The following is a 17344-nucleotide window of genomic DNA, read 5'->3' on the forward strand; positions in this document are numbered from 1 at the left end:
TGTGCCTAAAAGCAACAATTAGAAACGACCACAAATCAACAACCAAATATACTCTGAAAATATCTCCTAATATTTTCATCAAGTAATGACAAATCTTTTCGTAATCCTCCAAAAATATTACAATCAAATATTGTTAATTTTCTTAAACTAAAATATACTCAACCAAAAATACCACTTTCCAAATTTGAATATCACCAAAAAATAAATGAAAGTGGGTTTGAAATTTAAATCCATCACCCATTGGGAATCTCCAGTATTATATATTAGACCGATTTATTAATATTTGAGTATCAAAGTGAACCCTTAATGCCAATAATAATTAATTAGATTGACTATTAATCAACATAATATCTGTTTGACCTAATATTGGACCGATTTATTAATGTTTGACTATTAGATTGTGTCCTCATAATATATATATATAAGCTATCACGCAATCACAAATTAATTCACTTCTACATCTTCTTATTCAAACTAATTCACTTTTGCATATGGCTTTCTCTTTAAGATTTCAATTTATTTTACTCCTCTTGTGTGTCTCTTCGTCTTCGATCCTTCGAGTTTCACTTGTAAGTATTTATTATTTAATTACATCAATATATATATTTTACATGCTTCTATATATATCTTCCATTTTTTGTGCGTGTAATTAAATATGTTCTGATTTGTGTTTGAATGGAAGAACTCAACGAATTTGGTTTTTAAATTTACCAACGCTAATTTTATATTATTATATGTTAATTAGGGTCTCCCTGTGCAAGGCTGTGGAGCTTCTCCAGATCGTGAGTTTTTCATCCACACATATATTTTTAAAATCCCAATTTATAAAATCACATCAATATTTCTATGTTTAGTTAAATAATTCCGACAAGACCCCATCTCATAACATCTATCATGCATGTCGTATAACGCATATCATTTTCCTATAAAAATAATGTAAATATTTTTCAGAATGCGCCCTAAAATGCGGGAAGAGATGTTTCGCGTCACCAAATCACATGAAGGTGTGTGAGGATAGCTGTATGGAATGCTGCAAGGCATGCGTGTGTGTGCCGCCGGGATATGTCGGAAACACCCGTGAATGTTGCCCTTGCTACGACAATTACAAGAAATCTGGTGATGGGGGTCACTACTGCCCTTAGTTCACCACTTTTAGCATCAAAGATATTCATTCAATAAAATTGTAATTAGATTTGAGATTACAATTAGGATGCTGGGTGATATATTCTGACAATTTTTTTTGCCGAAGTCCAATTTTATAAAAATATTCTATAAATTAATACAATGTGGTTTGTAATCTTTTGTTCAATAAAAAATTTTTTGAATTAAATTATACGTTCAAAAATAAATTAAGAAATCGAGCAATTATACACAATAGGCAGAATACTTCTTTATAACGGGATAATCAGATCAAATACATCCCAAATAATCACTAAAAATTATTAATCATGTCCGTTTTATCAAATTTTTTTTTTTTTTTTTTTTTTTTTTTTTTTTTGTAATTTCTTTCTCAATTGATAACATAGTCCATCAATTCATGATATGGTTGATCGGGAAAAACTTGATCATTGTTAAACTTTGTTCAGCACTTGCTACATCAACATGATTTCTAAGCTTCACGAGACTACATCAATTGATGTGATTTTATAAATTGGGATTAATAATAAATATACAATTGATAAAAATCTCTCGCTATATCACAATCTCTGGCTCAATTCTTTTCTCTCGATCGGCCGCGACAGTAAATATAAAATAAAGAGTTGGGCCACAACAAAATGAAAGTGTTGGTTTACTTAAAATCCCGGGGTTAGTTCATGGAAATATACACCAAAAGCTTTATGTAACATTAATAGTAATTTAAACATAACTAGAAATATAATCATGTATGATTTAAACTCACAAGCATCTAACACTAAGTGCATATTTGGTAAGAGAATAATGTGAGCTAGAATGAAATAAGAATTATCATCTCACTTCATATACATATGTTTCGTTTGATATATATATCTTTAGGTTGCGCTTACTTATAAAGGATTACATAATTAATATCGACTAATCTTATGTTTACTCGCAAAATTGAAAATGAGTATAAATCTTTCGACCCGTTAATGATAGAATTCACAGATGATTTTTAGTTCTAAATTTTTCATGGGATTATAAATCTTTACTAAGTTGGAGAGTGAATTTTTTTTTAATCCATCCAACTAAACATATTATTATTTATTCATAACCACTATATATCCTATCAAATTATCTTAATAATCATATTTTAATCTACCCTTGCTCAATCACATCATTTAAAGTAAATGCATCCTTAGTGAATAATAGTATGGATAATTTGGTATGACTATTAAATAGACAAAAAACGGTTACTCTAAGACCCTCGTATATTATTATTATTATTATTATTATTATTATTATTATTATTATTATTATTATTATTACATATAGGTTTTGGATGGAAATGGTCATTAATCCCACCTTCTATTTCTATTTTTATATACAATATTTTTTTCGTTTTTAGATTATTTGAACTAATCTTAACCTATGTAATTATAATAATTATTATAATAATATAATTATGAATATATTTTATTATTATTAGCTTATTATATTAATAATAAATTTTTTAAATATTAATTATTAGTATTATGATTTATTTATTATTATTATTATTTATAATAGTATTAATCAAAATTGTTGTTATTATTATTTATTATAAAATATTATTATTATTTAATATAATTTTTAAAATAATAAATAATCATAATAATATTTAACTATTATTATTATTAAAAAATATTATTATAATTATATATTATTATTTTAATAAAATAATAATTATAAAATATAAATTAGGATATTAGTTAAATTTCAGAATGATAATTTTATAATAATTAATGCATCATCATCAATGATAATAATAATAATAATTATATGAATAATTATTATTTTGATATATGTAATTAAAATATAATTTATTATTAAAGATAATTTCATTCTATTTTCTTTTGATTTCTACTAGTACGTCCCAATTGTTGGAATACATACACACATATTACACATATACACACACACATACACACACACACACAAAAGAGATCTACTATACACACACGTTTTCACAAAAACTTTTGCAAGACGGAGACACAAACACACATACTACACATGTAGATACACACATATAGACACACACACACACACACACACACATATATATATATATATATAAACACACATATATATATATATATATAAACACACATGTGTGTGTGTGTATATATAGTATTAGGACTTTTGTGACATAGTTTCACAGATATATCGATCTATATAAATTTCACAAAAAACTTTTGCAAGACGGACACACACACATAATGTGGGGACCTCGGGTTGCTAATCTCATCTTAGGACAAATAACGATTAATTAAATAATTAATCAAACAATTAACAAATAATAAATCAAGAGCAGAATTTTTTTTTTTAAAAGTCCCGAGCCTCGCTCGATCGGGCAAAAACAACCGATCGAGCGAGCAAGAAATCAAAAATTCTCGGGTCTGTACAAAACTTGGCCTCGCTCGATCGGTCAAAAGCTACCGATCGAGCGAGCAAGAAATTTCATGTTTCTGCTCACCAAAATTATGCCTCGCTCGATCGGTGATAATCACCCGATCGAGCGAGCACTAATTTCAGAAAAATAACAGAAGACATTTTTTGCTGTCAAACTTGGAACCATGCCAAATATTCTCAATAAATTCGATCAAAAGCATGCTATAATATCTAGGAACATGCATATAATCATTTACAACAATTTAAGCATCTAATCATGCGATTCTTACATCAAACGAATCCCATAAACATTAAGAAACTACAACTATTCAAGACGTCATATACCGACTACAAGTTTCTAATGTTCTTGCTAAGTTGATGTAATATCACTATCATTCATCCGCTTAAACCCGAGTCCACACTTGCTAAATCTCGCTCCCGAGCTATCCATGTCATCTCAAAGTAGCTCCTGCCCCATCTGTTGTGATGCACACATACAAAACAAAACAACAGCCGGATAAACTCCGGTGAGAAATAATTCTTAGTATAATCGACATATAAATGCATTAAATAAATTCATAACAACTCTAAACATATCAGCTCAAGAATAGAGTAAAAATAACGCATATATCGACTCAACTTCAAATCAAGACTTCAATTTATATAGCGCGCTAACTCAAGAATTGATTCTTATCACTTCGTTGCCATCAAGATTCGTAAACGATCTTGACATGGATATCCATCTATCGAAATCATTCCGGAATTCAAAAATAAGGGCGTCCTCCAACCCCGGCATAGAATCAATTCGTATCATTCTCGTATCATAATCACATCGACTCAAAATTAAAGATCCACTACCTGGGATGGATCGATAAGAACAATAACAAGTTCTCAATCAAAAGAAACATAACTAGTATGTGATTTGGCGGACTACTCAAGATTCATTAATCCTGAGTATCATAGTCCTGAATCTCGATATCGTCTTATACCTGTCATTCTCGAGTTTATCATATTCCACATCTGGATAGGAAGTACATCAACTTCTACAAAACATCTGATCCTTCAACATCAATCACCCTTCAATCAATACACTTCATCTTGATCACTTCTTCTTTTGTTTCAAGTTGAGGTTCTTGAGTCAATAGTCTCCTATTAAACTCTGAAACATATCATCAAAATATGCATATCAAACCTCATTCTATTAAATCATTTCAGAATTGAATCAAAATCATCAATATAGATGTAATCAACCTCATTTCAAACTTCAACTTCTTCTTAGTCGGTACAACTCGGAGTCTTGCATCGTTCGTCTTTTAAGCATGATTGAAACTGAGACATAAAAATGTTATATCATCACTACCATGTCACTAACATCTCAATTCAATCTTTGATTATCATAACTGATCCTAAAACATCACCCAGCGGCGTAGCGATTAAAATTCGGTAACCGACTCGGTATCGAATTCATTATGAACTTCTTATCAACTTCTAATCACTTCATATCATTCATGCTTCACATATCAGCAACTATAATCACATGTTAACAAATCAAAAACATGCTGAAATACTTATAAGTTAATTTCTTAATCCATATTCAACCCGGTTTCGAAATTAAACGGTATAACACATCAATAACATGATCATATACCAAAGTACTGATCTCTGCCATATATCATTCTTCAAAACATGCTGAAAGGATTAAATACTTACATCAAATCGAAGTACTTGTCGTAAGGATTCCAGAACATCTTTCGGAATCGAAATCGGACAACCGACGCAAAAGTTACGGGGTTTCGAACAAAACGAATTCAAAAGAAAATAAGGAGAAGCTCGACTCTGTTCTTCAATTCTGAATTCCTTATCACACATACACGTATAACGCTGAATAATCTGATTAAAATCAGATATATATGGCATAATTGCAATTTAATCCCTCAAGTCTTCATTAATTGTAATTCAGTCCTCGACTTTCTGTTTAATTCAATTTCAATCCAAAATAATTTAAGAATATTAGAATTAAAATCGAAACTCTAAATATTCCCAAATTAAATATACTCGGATTAAAATAAATTAAATTCGGATTAATTAAATAATCCCGACCGTTTGCACTTCAGCCCTTCAAACGTCGATATTTGCAAATCAGTCCCTGATCGGGTTGTATCTTCAAAATTAATCTTCGTTAATTCCCGAAACATGGAATTTAATCTTAAATCCCATAAATATTCAAATCGAATATTTATTCTTTTAATTTAAGAATTCTCGGAATTTAATTCTCAAAACCCGTAAATTCTCAAATTAAATATTTTCGGCTCGGAAATTAAATCTATCATTTCCATAACTTCTCAAATCAATATTAGCCCATAATATGGAATTTAATTCTCAAATCCCATAATTAATAATTTAATATTTTCGGGCCTTACACATAAACGGTGGCTCCATGTTTTCTTAGTTTTTTAAAAATCATACACATAAATTATTATTAATAAGCCATTAAAATATTGTTCAAAACTTTATACAATTAACCAACAACCCGTGTTTGAAGAGTGACAATAAAATTTTTCATCGTCATTCATTTAATTCATTTTACTGTTACTCCAAACAAAGTTTTCATCCATCAATCGAACAGAAAATGAATATTTGATGATCGATAATGTAATTATTCATAATTTTTTTTGTATCATGTCGGATATAGTTAGTCGTAATTATTTTTGAAAAATTTCATGTCGTCGTAAGATACATTCTTAGTTAGATCTGAAATAAAAAAATATTATTTATATTTTTTTATTATATATATTTTAATTTTTTTATCAGTGATTATATATAATCATATATATATAACATATATGTGTGTTCTTCTTTATAATTTTGCTCTCCCTCAATAAAATTATTAGATCCATTTCTGCTGACATGTACTACACATATACATACACACATATAGACACATACACGCAGCTTAAAAAAAAAGAAAAAAAAAACATCACAACATTGACTCAAGTTAAGCTTTTGGTTAAAATTAATAGAGTTGAATCGAAAATATTCATCAAATTAGAAAGAAGTACTATTTTCTAATTAAAAGTTATCTCAAACACTTCTTAAATATATTTAAATACAGAATTCGAAATCTCTAAACAGCGTACGACCTGGAGCTGGCATTGAATTACATGCATTGGAATTTTTTGTTGGAGAAGTCATTAAGAATATTGAATTTGAAGTTATTTCCATGATTGATTATTTGAAAACATCTCACTTTTATAGAAAAAAAAAGATTAATTGTAATTAAAACTAATTGAAGGATTTGAAGATCACCAAAATAAAAGTACTTGATTTGAATTTTACACAAATCAACCAATAATGGAAAAGAATATTCATTAGATCGAGTGAATATTTGAACAACGGAAAAATGTCGACTTTTGTGACAAAATGATACATGTAAAAATATTCCATGCATCCATGTTACATCAATAAATGATTTTTTTTCCTTGAATAACTAAACCTTAAATTCGATAACAATAATTAGATTGATATTTAGTCAACCAAAGTTTTGACCTGTGTCCTCTATATATATTATATAAGCTAGCTCGCCATTAATTTGAATATTCACTTAATAATTTTCATATCTAAGAATGGCTTTCTCTTTAAGATTTCAATTTATTTTACTCTTCTTGTGTGTCTTTTCGTCTTCGATCCTTCGAGTTTCACTTGTAAGTATTTATTATTTAATTACATCAATATATATTTACATGCTTCTATATATATCTTCCATTTTTTGTGCGTGTATATATGTTCTAATTTGTGTTTATATGGAAGAACTCAACGAATTTGTTTTTAAATTTGCCAACGCCAATTTTATATTATTATATGTTGATTAGGGTCTCCCTGTGCAAGGCTGTGGAGCTTCTCCAGATCGTGAGTTTTTCATTCACACATATTTTTTAATCCCAATTTATAAAATCACATCAATATTTCTATGTTTAGTTAAATAAATCCGACAAGACCCCATCTCATAACATCTATCATGCATGTCGTATAACGCATATCATTTTCCTATAAAAATAATGTAAATATTTTTCAGAATGCGCCCTAAAATGCGGGAAGAGATGTTTCGCGTCACCAAATCACATGAAGGTGTGTGAGGATAGCTGTATGGAATGCTGCAAGGCATGCGTGTGTGTGCCGCCGGGATATGTCGGAAACTCCCGTGAATGTTGCCCTTGCTACGACAATTACAAGAAATCTGGTGATGGGGGTCACTACTGCCCTTAATTGACCACTTTTAACATCAAGGATTCATTCAATAAAATTGTAATTAGATTTGAGATTACAATTAGGATGTTGGGTGATATATTCTGACAATTTTTTTGGCCCAAGTCCAATTTTATAAAAATGTTCTATAAATTAATACAATGTGGTTTGTAATCTTTTGTTCAATAACAAATTTTTTGAATTAAATTATACTTTCAAAAATAAATTAAGAAATCGAGCAATTATGCACAATAGGCAGAATACTTCTTTATAACGGGATAATCAGATCAAATACATCCAAAATGATCCCTAAAAATTATTAATTATGTCCGTTTTATCAATTTTTTTTTCGTAATTTCTTTCTCAATTGATAACATAATCCATCAATTCAATATATATTATGATATGGTTGATCGGGAAAAACTTGATCATTGTTAAACTTTGTTCAGCACTTGCTACGTCAACATGATTTCTAAGCTTCATGAGACTACATCAATTGATGTGATTTTATAAATTGGGATTAATAATTAATATATAATTGATAAAAATATCTCGCTATATCACAATCTCTGGCTCAATTCTTTTCTCTCGATCGACCGCATTCCTTGATATTTCCAGCCCTTAATTAATTGGATATTATAAGATTTTGCTTTCTAGACAAGATAAAATATATGGTAAATATCCTATATATATCGATTATGTTAAAGATATATTTGCCAAGTTTAAATCATGTCTTGATAAGGTGATTATTTGAAATAATATAATTCGATATTATCAAGATTTGATTTGCAAGATTTGATAGAGTTTCTTATTCTTGTAGGACTCTATATAAGGAAATCCTCAAGATTTGAAAGCTAATCTATAAAAGGGGATTTCACGCACAAGATGAGAGGTGGCTTCAGACGATAATACACTGCGCATACTCTGAAGAATTCTGTTGAAGAATTTGAAGAACTCTGAAGCAAGGTTTGCAACCATCGTTGTTGCATGTCCTCGTGTTGCCGTTCGTGCTGAAGACATCAGAGGCAACACTGTGAAAACTGTGTTGTTGAAGATCTTTTCTGTCTTCAATTTAGGCTACGGGAGTTGCATCCAATTTCTTTTACGTTTACTAGTAATATTTAGCCCTAAGGCACCCGCATGAGTTTTTATACTCGTGCAAAATTATTTACTTGTATTTTATTTACGCTTTAAATTTCTGCTACACTGTGTTGTCTGTGGTGTTACAACACAAAGGACAACACTGCCTATTTTACATAACCAACCACGTATACCGTTTCTTTCACGTGGCATCAGAGCCACCACTTGACTTTACTAAGTGAGTTCCTGGTTTGTGTTACAGGTTAGTTATGGACACTCCGTACACAAGTGCAATTCGTCCACCTATTTTGGATGGAACAAATTACGGCCCTTGGAAATTGAAGATGAGCATGTACATTCAATCCATTGAGTCCAGGGCTTGACAACATGTTCTTGACGGTTGGTCACCATCTATGAGAGATGATGATGTACCAGGACCAAAGCTAAGATCACAATGGACAGCCGATGAGAATACTACGGCTATTTATAATGCTAAAGCTCTTAATGCTATGTTCACTTAAGTTGATATGAACATGTTTAATCTAATTGGTACTTGTACTTGTGCTAGGGATGCTTGGGAGAAACTGCAAACCCACTGTGAAGGCTCGCCAAGTGTTAAGAAAACAAGGATGCGTCTCATAACTTCAAAATTTGAAAAAATGAGAATGGAGGAATCAGAGACCATCATGGAATATAATGGAAGATTGAAGAGCCTTGCAAATGAAGCATCTGTTCTTGGTGATCCTATTTCAAACGAGAGACTCGTATCCAAAGTGCTTCGTTTGGTCCCCAAAAGATTTCACACCAAGGTTTGTGCGATAGATGAATCCAAAGATACATCTATAATGGGTTTGGATGAGTTAATAAGTTCTCTTCGCACATATGAGATGGAGTTAGAAGCCGAAGATGACTCCAAAGGTAAGTCTATTGCTTTTCAGGTTTCTAATGATGTTTACAATGATTTTTCTGAAGTTCAACAGGAAGTAAAGGAATCTGATCTTGAAGAGAATTCAATTGCTTTGATCTCGAAGAAGTTCACTGATTATCTCAAGGTAATGAAAGAAAAGAAGGATGTGAAAGGTGCACAACCTTCAAAATTTCCTAAATTGCCTACTTCAGAGAAGCCTCAAAAACATGCTGCTACTCGGGGATCTCGACAAAGGTATGAAGGTAAGGTTCAGTCCTCAAGTAAAAATTTTGATAATGTTCAATGCAGGGAATGTAAGGGATATGACCACTATGCTTATGAATACGCAAATCGCCTTCGGAAAGGTATGAATGTTTCTCTAAGTGATGATGATTCGAAAGAAGAACAAGAAAAGGTTGAACCGGAAGATCTCATATCTTTTACTGCTTTACTGGAAAGTAAGAAAAATTTTCAGATCAATCCACTCAGTGTTGGCTCCGGTGTTGCAACACCTGGTCGCAACATAGTTCAAAAATCTGTTTGTTTTGTTGCTTCTAACCTTGATAGTTCCAGTAATCATGAAGAACATGTAGCTGATCCTTATACTATGGAAGGTATTCAAAAATTCTATGAAGAGTTGTACTGTGATTGGAACAAGAGGAATCAGTTGAACACAACCCTCGCAAAAAAAAAATACTGAATTGAAAGCTGCTGTGGCTAGATTGGAAGTTCTCATGAGTAAGAAAGATCTGGAATTAGGGTTGCTGAATTCTGAACTTGAAAGAGCAAAAACAACACTTGATAAATTTAATTCCAGTTCAAGCAAACTTGATTCCATTTTGACTATGGGTAAAAATGATAAGTTTGGTCTTGGTTTTAAAAAAAGTGTTTTTGAAACTGGTGAATCTTCCAAAACACCAGTGTTTGTGAAGGAAGGTAATGATTCCTTGAACCATCCTTCAACTGCTTCGAAAGGTAAGAAACCCATTGTTAAAAAGAATGTTTCTGTCCCTAAGCCAAAACAATGGAAGTGTCCTTTTGTATGTTACTATTGTCTCAAATCTGGTCATATCAGGCCCTTTTGTCGAAAGCTAAAAAATGACTATGTGGTGTGGGAATCTAAGCAGGTGTTGCCCCCCGTGTTGCCCAACACCAAGAGCAACACTGGCAGAAAGAGGCCCACTGTGAAGAAAGTTTGGATACAAAAGCCTGATGTTAGATGTTTTTTTATTTATACTTCCTTGAAAGCTAACACTGCAGGTAATTGGTATTTTGATAGTGGAAGCTCTCGGCACATGACAGGCTTGAAAGATCACCTCACTGATTACGTTGAACAAAATGGTGGTAGAGTGACCTATGGAGGTGGTGCAAAGGAAAGAATTGTTGGCAAAGGAACACTCAATGTGGAAGGGTTTCCAAAGCTTCATAACGTCTTACACGTTGAAGGACTTAATGCAAACTTAATTTCAATTAGTCAACTGTGTGATGACGACTTGCATGTGAAGTTTGATAAGAATACTTGTGAAGTTTTTGATAATACTAATTGTTGTGTTATAACAGGTACAAGATCAGTGGATAATTGCTACCAACTTGGTGAGGAATTGGCATGTAGACACTCAAAGGTTGATGAGTTTAGTCTATGGCACAAAAAGCTTGGACATGTGAATTTCAAGACCTTAAAAAATCTGAGTAAGTTTGAAGCTGTCAGAGGTCTTTCAAATCTAAAGTCTGGTGTTCCATATGTTTGTGGTGCATGCCAAAAAGGTAAGCAAACCCGTATTGCGCACCCCGTGTTACAACACTGTGGGACAACACGGTGTCTTGAACTTTTGCACATGGATTTGATGGGTCCCATGGAAGTCGAAAGCTATGGAGGTAAAATGTATTCCTTGGTATGTGTTGATGATTTTTCTCGTTTTACATGGGTAAGGTTTCTTAGAGAAAAATCAGATACTTTTGATGTTTTTAAGAAGTTGTTTACCAAGATTACTAACCTACATACTTTGACTGTAGCAAGGATCAGAACTGATCATGGAAAGGAATTTGAGAACTCATCTTTTTTTTTTTTTGTGTGATAAGAAGGGCATCTCACAAGAGTTCTGTCACGCCCCAAAATCGGGCCTAGCTGACATCGGCGTTGTTTAACAATTTAACATTGAAACAACAAGCCTCATAGTACAAGTCTTGCCAAAAACCAGTCTATTTCATAAACCATAACTGTTTTTACAGAGAAAAAAGCACAAGTGCAACAATGCAGAAGCGAAACTGAAATTTAAAGTAAAAATATTTCTTCAACTTGAACTGATCCATCCTCACCAACCTCAGAACTTATTTTGTTCTTCGTCATCTAACTCATCTTCATTCTTATATGGGGAGCAAAGTAAGGGGGTGAGTATTTTGGAAAACACTCAGCAAGTGGGGGCCGATCGAGCATGATAAACACCAAAATATATTTACATGTACTCATGTATATTTTATAATCTCGAAACAAAATAAGCATGCTGAATTCGAACAAATACGAAGCAAATATTGCACTGTTAATTATCCCATTTTCCGTGGTTCTACTGATCAGTCCCCTATATGTTACTCCTCTAAGGGGCAAGGCCAAAGGAACGGTTATTATAACCCACCGCATCAGGGCCATATCAAATCAAATCAAATCGTCGGAAATTCCTTAACCATTTTTAAATCGACTCTTAACATTGCATCTCAAATATTTCCAAATAATTCTAACATGATTCAAATAATATCACAAATAGCCAACAAATAATATATATATCAAAGTGAAACGAATATTATCATGCCGATCGAATTTTCAAAAGTATAAGTATTTATGTTATAAAACTTAACTCACACGCAAAAATAAATATAAGTGTAGAAACTTATATCACACAAAAGAAACGTAGAAGCCCACTTACAGTATTTTGATTTCAAGAAATCGTGTAGGAGCAAACGTGTTTTTGGAGCCTTGAACCTTAGAACAAGCTAAGCTACTCGATCTTTTGCACAGAGAAAGACAACTTCTTGATCGGGTTTCGGCGCTGCTCCTGAACTAAACTCGAACAGATTTTTGGCTTTGGGTTGATGTGTATGATAACTCGAAACTTGGACAAAAAGTCTACTCGAATTTGAACATAAAATTTGCTTGAACCGTGGACAAGAACTCGGCTCGAACGTTGGACTGAACCTGCTCGACTTTGGATAGAAAGTGCAACTCCTTGCTCGATTATGCGCTGCCTCTTGGATTGAACTCAGCCACTTTCTTGCTTAGATTATTGTAGGTGATTGCTCGAACCTGGACAGACCACAAGCCTTTAGGAACGGCCAAAACCTTGCTCTTGAAATGAACAGAAATCTCTTCAAAAATGGACAGCAAGTTTACTTCGAAACGAATGCCGAGTTCCGAGTTTTCTGGTTCAGCCTTGAAGAGATTTCCGAGTTCAAACTCCTGCTGTTGTGTTTCGAATTTGGGCAGGAACAAAGTTGGTTAAGATCTCTAATATTTGGACATGCTATGTCTTCAAGATTATGCTGAAATCTTTCAATTTCAGCAGCTGCTACTCAACCAAAACAGTAGCAACTTGGTGTTTGAGAAAACTGAAAATGACAGCAACTTGATGCTCGAGAATGACTGATTTGGGTGTGATCTTCACTCAGCTTCTGGCCACCATTTATAGGCTGTAAATGCAGCTGAAAAGCCTCCTATTCATGGCCAATAATACCCATTAACATCCATCATTCTTCTTTAATTTGGATGTTACAATTCTTGGCTGTTACAACTCATGCACATAAAGTTTTGAATCTGAAAAATCTGCTCAACATTCCTTCGGTTATGGCTTAACATTACTGTTGGAATGTTGGGTTCTCACATCCCACCCTCTTTATTGAGAGTTTCGTCCTCGAAACTTGAGTCGAGTTCCTTTTCAAAAAGATAAGGATATTGTTTCTGCATCTTCTCTTCGAGTTCCCATGTGGCTTCCCTTTCAAAATGATTAGACCACTGCATTTTAACATATGGTATGGTCCGTCTCCTGTCCGGAATGTACTTCCTCAACTGAGACAGATGGAAAACATTGTGAATCCTTGACATATCCGGTTGTAATGCCATTCTATATGTCAATGTTCCCACCTTGTCCAAAATCTCAAATGGTCCGACGTACCTTGGGTTTAATTTCCCAGTTTTCCCATTGAATTGCGGTTAATATACAACTAAGAGTCACCATGGAAACCATATCCTTTTGGACATTCTTCCATATTTGTGATATCAGATCTTGATTTGAAGTTGATGCGAGGTTGACGCTTAACAACTGCTGGATCATAATCTTGATCAAGCTATTTGAACTTACATTCGTCCTTATAGGTAATTCTTCTATTGGAAGAATATATTCTTAACTTAGACTAAATAAGAACATGATTTACCTATTTTGTAAATTCTGAATTGTCATTTGCGTAAACAACTATAATCCTAATATATAGACTTGTTTCCTAATATCCACTTAAAATATTAATGGATCGTATTCTAAAATTTCAAATCTTAGTTTTCAGAAGTGACAATGATGGAAGAGAATTGAATAGATTTTTCATCATGAAATAATGAAATAGAATATTTATTGTATTTATGATTATTTCATCATAAACCAAGGATTTTGATATCTGAAACAAATTAGCGATAGAAAAGAAATAAAAAATAATTTACTTAGTATAACCAATATGACTATGGAAACTAAGTAAAATGATTTGGATTATAGAAGTGTGTTATGGATTTTATCATGTAGACGGGCAGTGACTCTGAAAAGCTCGGACAAGTGAATTATCAAAAAAATTAACCATATCAGTTAAACAACTGAATTAGCTAAGTCAAAAACGTAGTCAATTGTGAGGAGATAAATCTAGTTGAATAACGATCTACAAAACCTTGTAGCTCAAACAAAATGTCAGAATAACTCAATCAAACAAATAAAATTATGATGATAAATATATTTAATAATAAGAAAAAATATTGGGTTATCTAGACTATGAGTAAAAAATATTAGCAAATAGGTGAGACTGATAATCATATAAAGCTTATCATATGACTGGATAACATGGTTGAGTAAAATAATAACAAGCAAACAGGATATATTCTAAAAAAAATGCAAGTCGGAAAGTAACAAATTTCGATATGAATATCAGAGATAAAACTGAAATGATTTATGTAGACTGAAACAAGAAAACTAAAAAAAATATATTGTCAAACGGACTTATTGGATCAAGATGAATGATGGCTTGGCAAAATAGAAGTGTTACTCAAAGTGTATAATCGGAGGCGAAAGAAAAAAAAATATATACAAAATATGGTATAGACAGATTCCATGTCTAAACCTTTGGGCAAGATGAAAGGAGAAATCAATTTAATAGATTAATTGATAGAGGAAAAATAACTTCATAAAGATTAATACACATTTTTTTTAAATATTAATAAACTATTTTGTATTCAATCTAATTTAAACCCAAAAATAATTTTTGATAAAATTGATCTCCATAAAAAAAAATTTCTTATTGGCATATCTCAACTAGTTGAACCCAATTTACTTAATTATCTTACTTGGTTCTATCAAGTTCCCAAAAAAAAATAATCATCCTCTCGGCATGTTTCTTTTAGCCAGACTTTTCTTAATTCTATCTTTGAGGATTACGTACCAAATTCCTACTAGATGAATCACTAATAGTTGAATTCCTCTCTAAATATAGCACGAACCATATTTTTCAATAGTTCAAACCTAAATTCCTTTAACTGAGTTTTTCTTATCTAGAATCATTCTTAATTGGTATACCCTTAACTAAACACACAAGATATTGTGTGATAGATCTATGAATTAAAATTCATCCTTTCAGTGATAAGCTTAGTATGTCCATAACACATTCAAGGACAAAACTGAAGTTCATTCTAGAATCCGATTAGTCTCAACAAATCTATTCCACCAGTCAGCTATTTTATCTTATCAGATTCTTTCTATCCCCACTGAAATCTTTCAATTTCAGCAGCTGCTACGCAACCAAAACAGCAGCAACTTGGTGTTTGAGAAAACTGAAAATGACAGCAACTTGATGCTCGAGAATGACTGATTTGGGTGTGATCTTCACTCAGCTTCTGGCCACCATTTATAGGCTGTAAATGCAGCTGAAAAGCCTCCTATTCATGGCCAATAATACCCATTAACATCCATCATTCTTCTTTAATTTGGATGTTACAATTCTTGGCTGTTACAACTCATGCACATAAAGTTTTGAATCTGAAAAATCTGCTCAACATTCCTTCGGTTATGGCTCAACATTGCTGTTGGAATGTTGGGTTCTCACAAGTTCTCTGCCCCAAAAACTCCTCAACAAAATGGAATTGCCGAAAGGAAGAATAGGACGTTGCAGGAGATGGCTAGGGTGATGATGAGCTCAAAAAATATCTCCAAGAGATTTTTGATAGAAAAATTAAACACAACATGTCATATTTCCAATCGTGTGTATTTGAGAAGTGGTTCTTCGATGACTTCCTATGAAATTCTCATGGGAAAGAAGCCAAATCTCACGTATTTTCATATCTTTGGCTGTGTATGCTATGTTTTGATTGATAGAAATCACCTATCAAAATTTGATTCCAAAAGTGATAAGTGTTTGTTCCTAGGTTATTCTACAAATAGTCGTGCATATAGGATGTATAACCTTAGGACCAAAACAATTATGGAATCTATTAATATTGTTTTTGATGATGGTGCAGATCTCAAAGGAAAAACTGCTGAAAATGATATTGAAGGCTTGCTGGAAATTCCTCACGAAGAACACAGTGTTGTTCCTGATGTTGCAGCACCAAACACAACACTGGTTTCTCCAGAAACTGTTCATGAGGAAAATTCCCAAAATATTGAGGAAGCTGAGATGATTACTGAAAGGACATTCCAAGCAAGATACAGAAGAATCATCCATCATCACATATTATTGGAGATGTTCATGGAACAAGGCAAACCTGTGCTAAGGACAAAATTGACTACCGCAAGATGGTTGGGTTAGTATGCATGAGTTTCGTGTACTCACAGGTAATGCATTCCTGTTTTGTTTCCAATATTGAACCCAAGAATGTCAATGATGCTTTGAATGATGAATATTGGGTAAATGCCATGCATGAAGAACTTGAGCAATTTGTTCGAAATAATGTTTGGTTTTTGGTTCCACCTCCTGATCATGGTAATGTCATTGGTACAAAATGGATTTTCAAAAATAAAACCGATGAATCAGGAAACATCATTAGGAACAAAGCAAGGTTGGTTGCTCAAGGGTATACACAGGTTGAGGGGGTTGAGTTTGATGAGACCTTCGCTCCTGTTGCCCGCATTGAGTCAGTCCAACTTTTGCTAGCTATTGCATGTCATATGGGCATAAAACTTTACCAAATGGATGTGAAGAGTGCGTTTTTGAATGGTATTTTAAATGAGGAAGTGTATGTGAAGCAACCCAAAGGCTTTGAGGATCCACACCACTTGGATCATGTTTACAAGTTAAAGAAGGCACTCTATGGCTTGAAGCAAGCTCCACGAGCAT

At 32.6% G+C, this 17344-nt stretch overlaps 1 protein-coding gene and 2 long non-coding RNA genes across 3 annotated transcripts; all 3 read left to right on the top strand.

Moving 5' to 3' along the window:
- The first annotated feature begins 442 nt into the window (after positions 1-442).
- On the top strand, positions 443-1243 carry LOC140886328 (uncharacterized). Its single transcript, XR_012151523.1, has 3 exons — positions 443-569; positions 746-782; positions 952-1243. It is a non-coding gene; the product is annotated as an uncharacterized lncRNA (long non-coding RNA).
- Positions 1244-7164: 5921 nt separating this feature from the next.
- LOC140886548 (uncharacterized) lies at positions 7165-7881 on the top strand. Its single transcript, XR_012151601.1, has 3 exons — positions 7165-7247; positions 7416-7452; positions 7619-7881. It is a non-coding gene; the product is annotated as an uncharacterized lncRNA (long non-coding RNA).
- A 1400-nt stretch (positions 7882-9281) lies between these two features.
- On the top strand, positions 9282-16816 carry LOC140888767 (uncharacterized). The gene is made up of 8 exons (XM_073296465.1): positions 9282-9379; positions 9437-9677; positions 9849-10030; positions 10085-10140; positions 10697-10815; positions 10903-10996; positions 11078-11539; positions 16527-16816. The coding sequence occupies exons 1-8, from the start codon at positions 9282-9284 to the stop codon at positions 16814-16816; spliced, it is 1542 nt and encodes a 513-aa protein (XP_073152566.1).
- Positions 16817-17344: the final 528 nt, after the last annotated feature.

The sequence above is a fragment of the Henckelia pumila genome, chromosome 3 (assembly GCF_033568475.1).
Source record: "Henckelia pumila isolate YLH828 chromosome 3, ASM3356847v2, whole genome shotgun sequence".
In the NCBI taxonomy this organism is placed as follows: Eukaryota; Viridiplantae; Streptophyta; class Magnoliopsida; order Lamiales; family Gesneriaceae; genus Henckelia; species Henckelia pumila.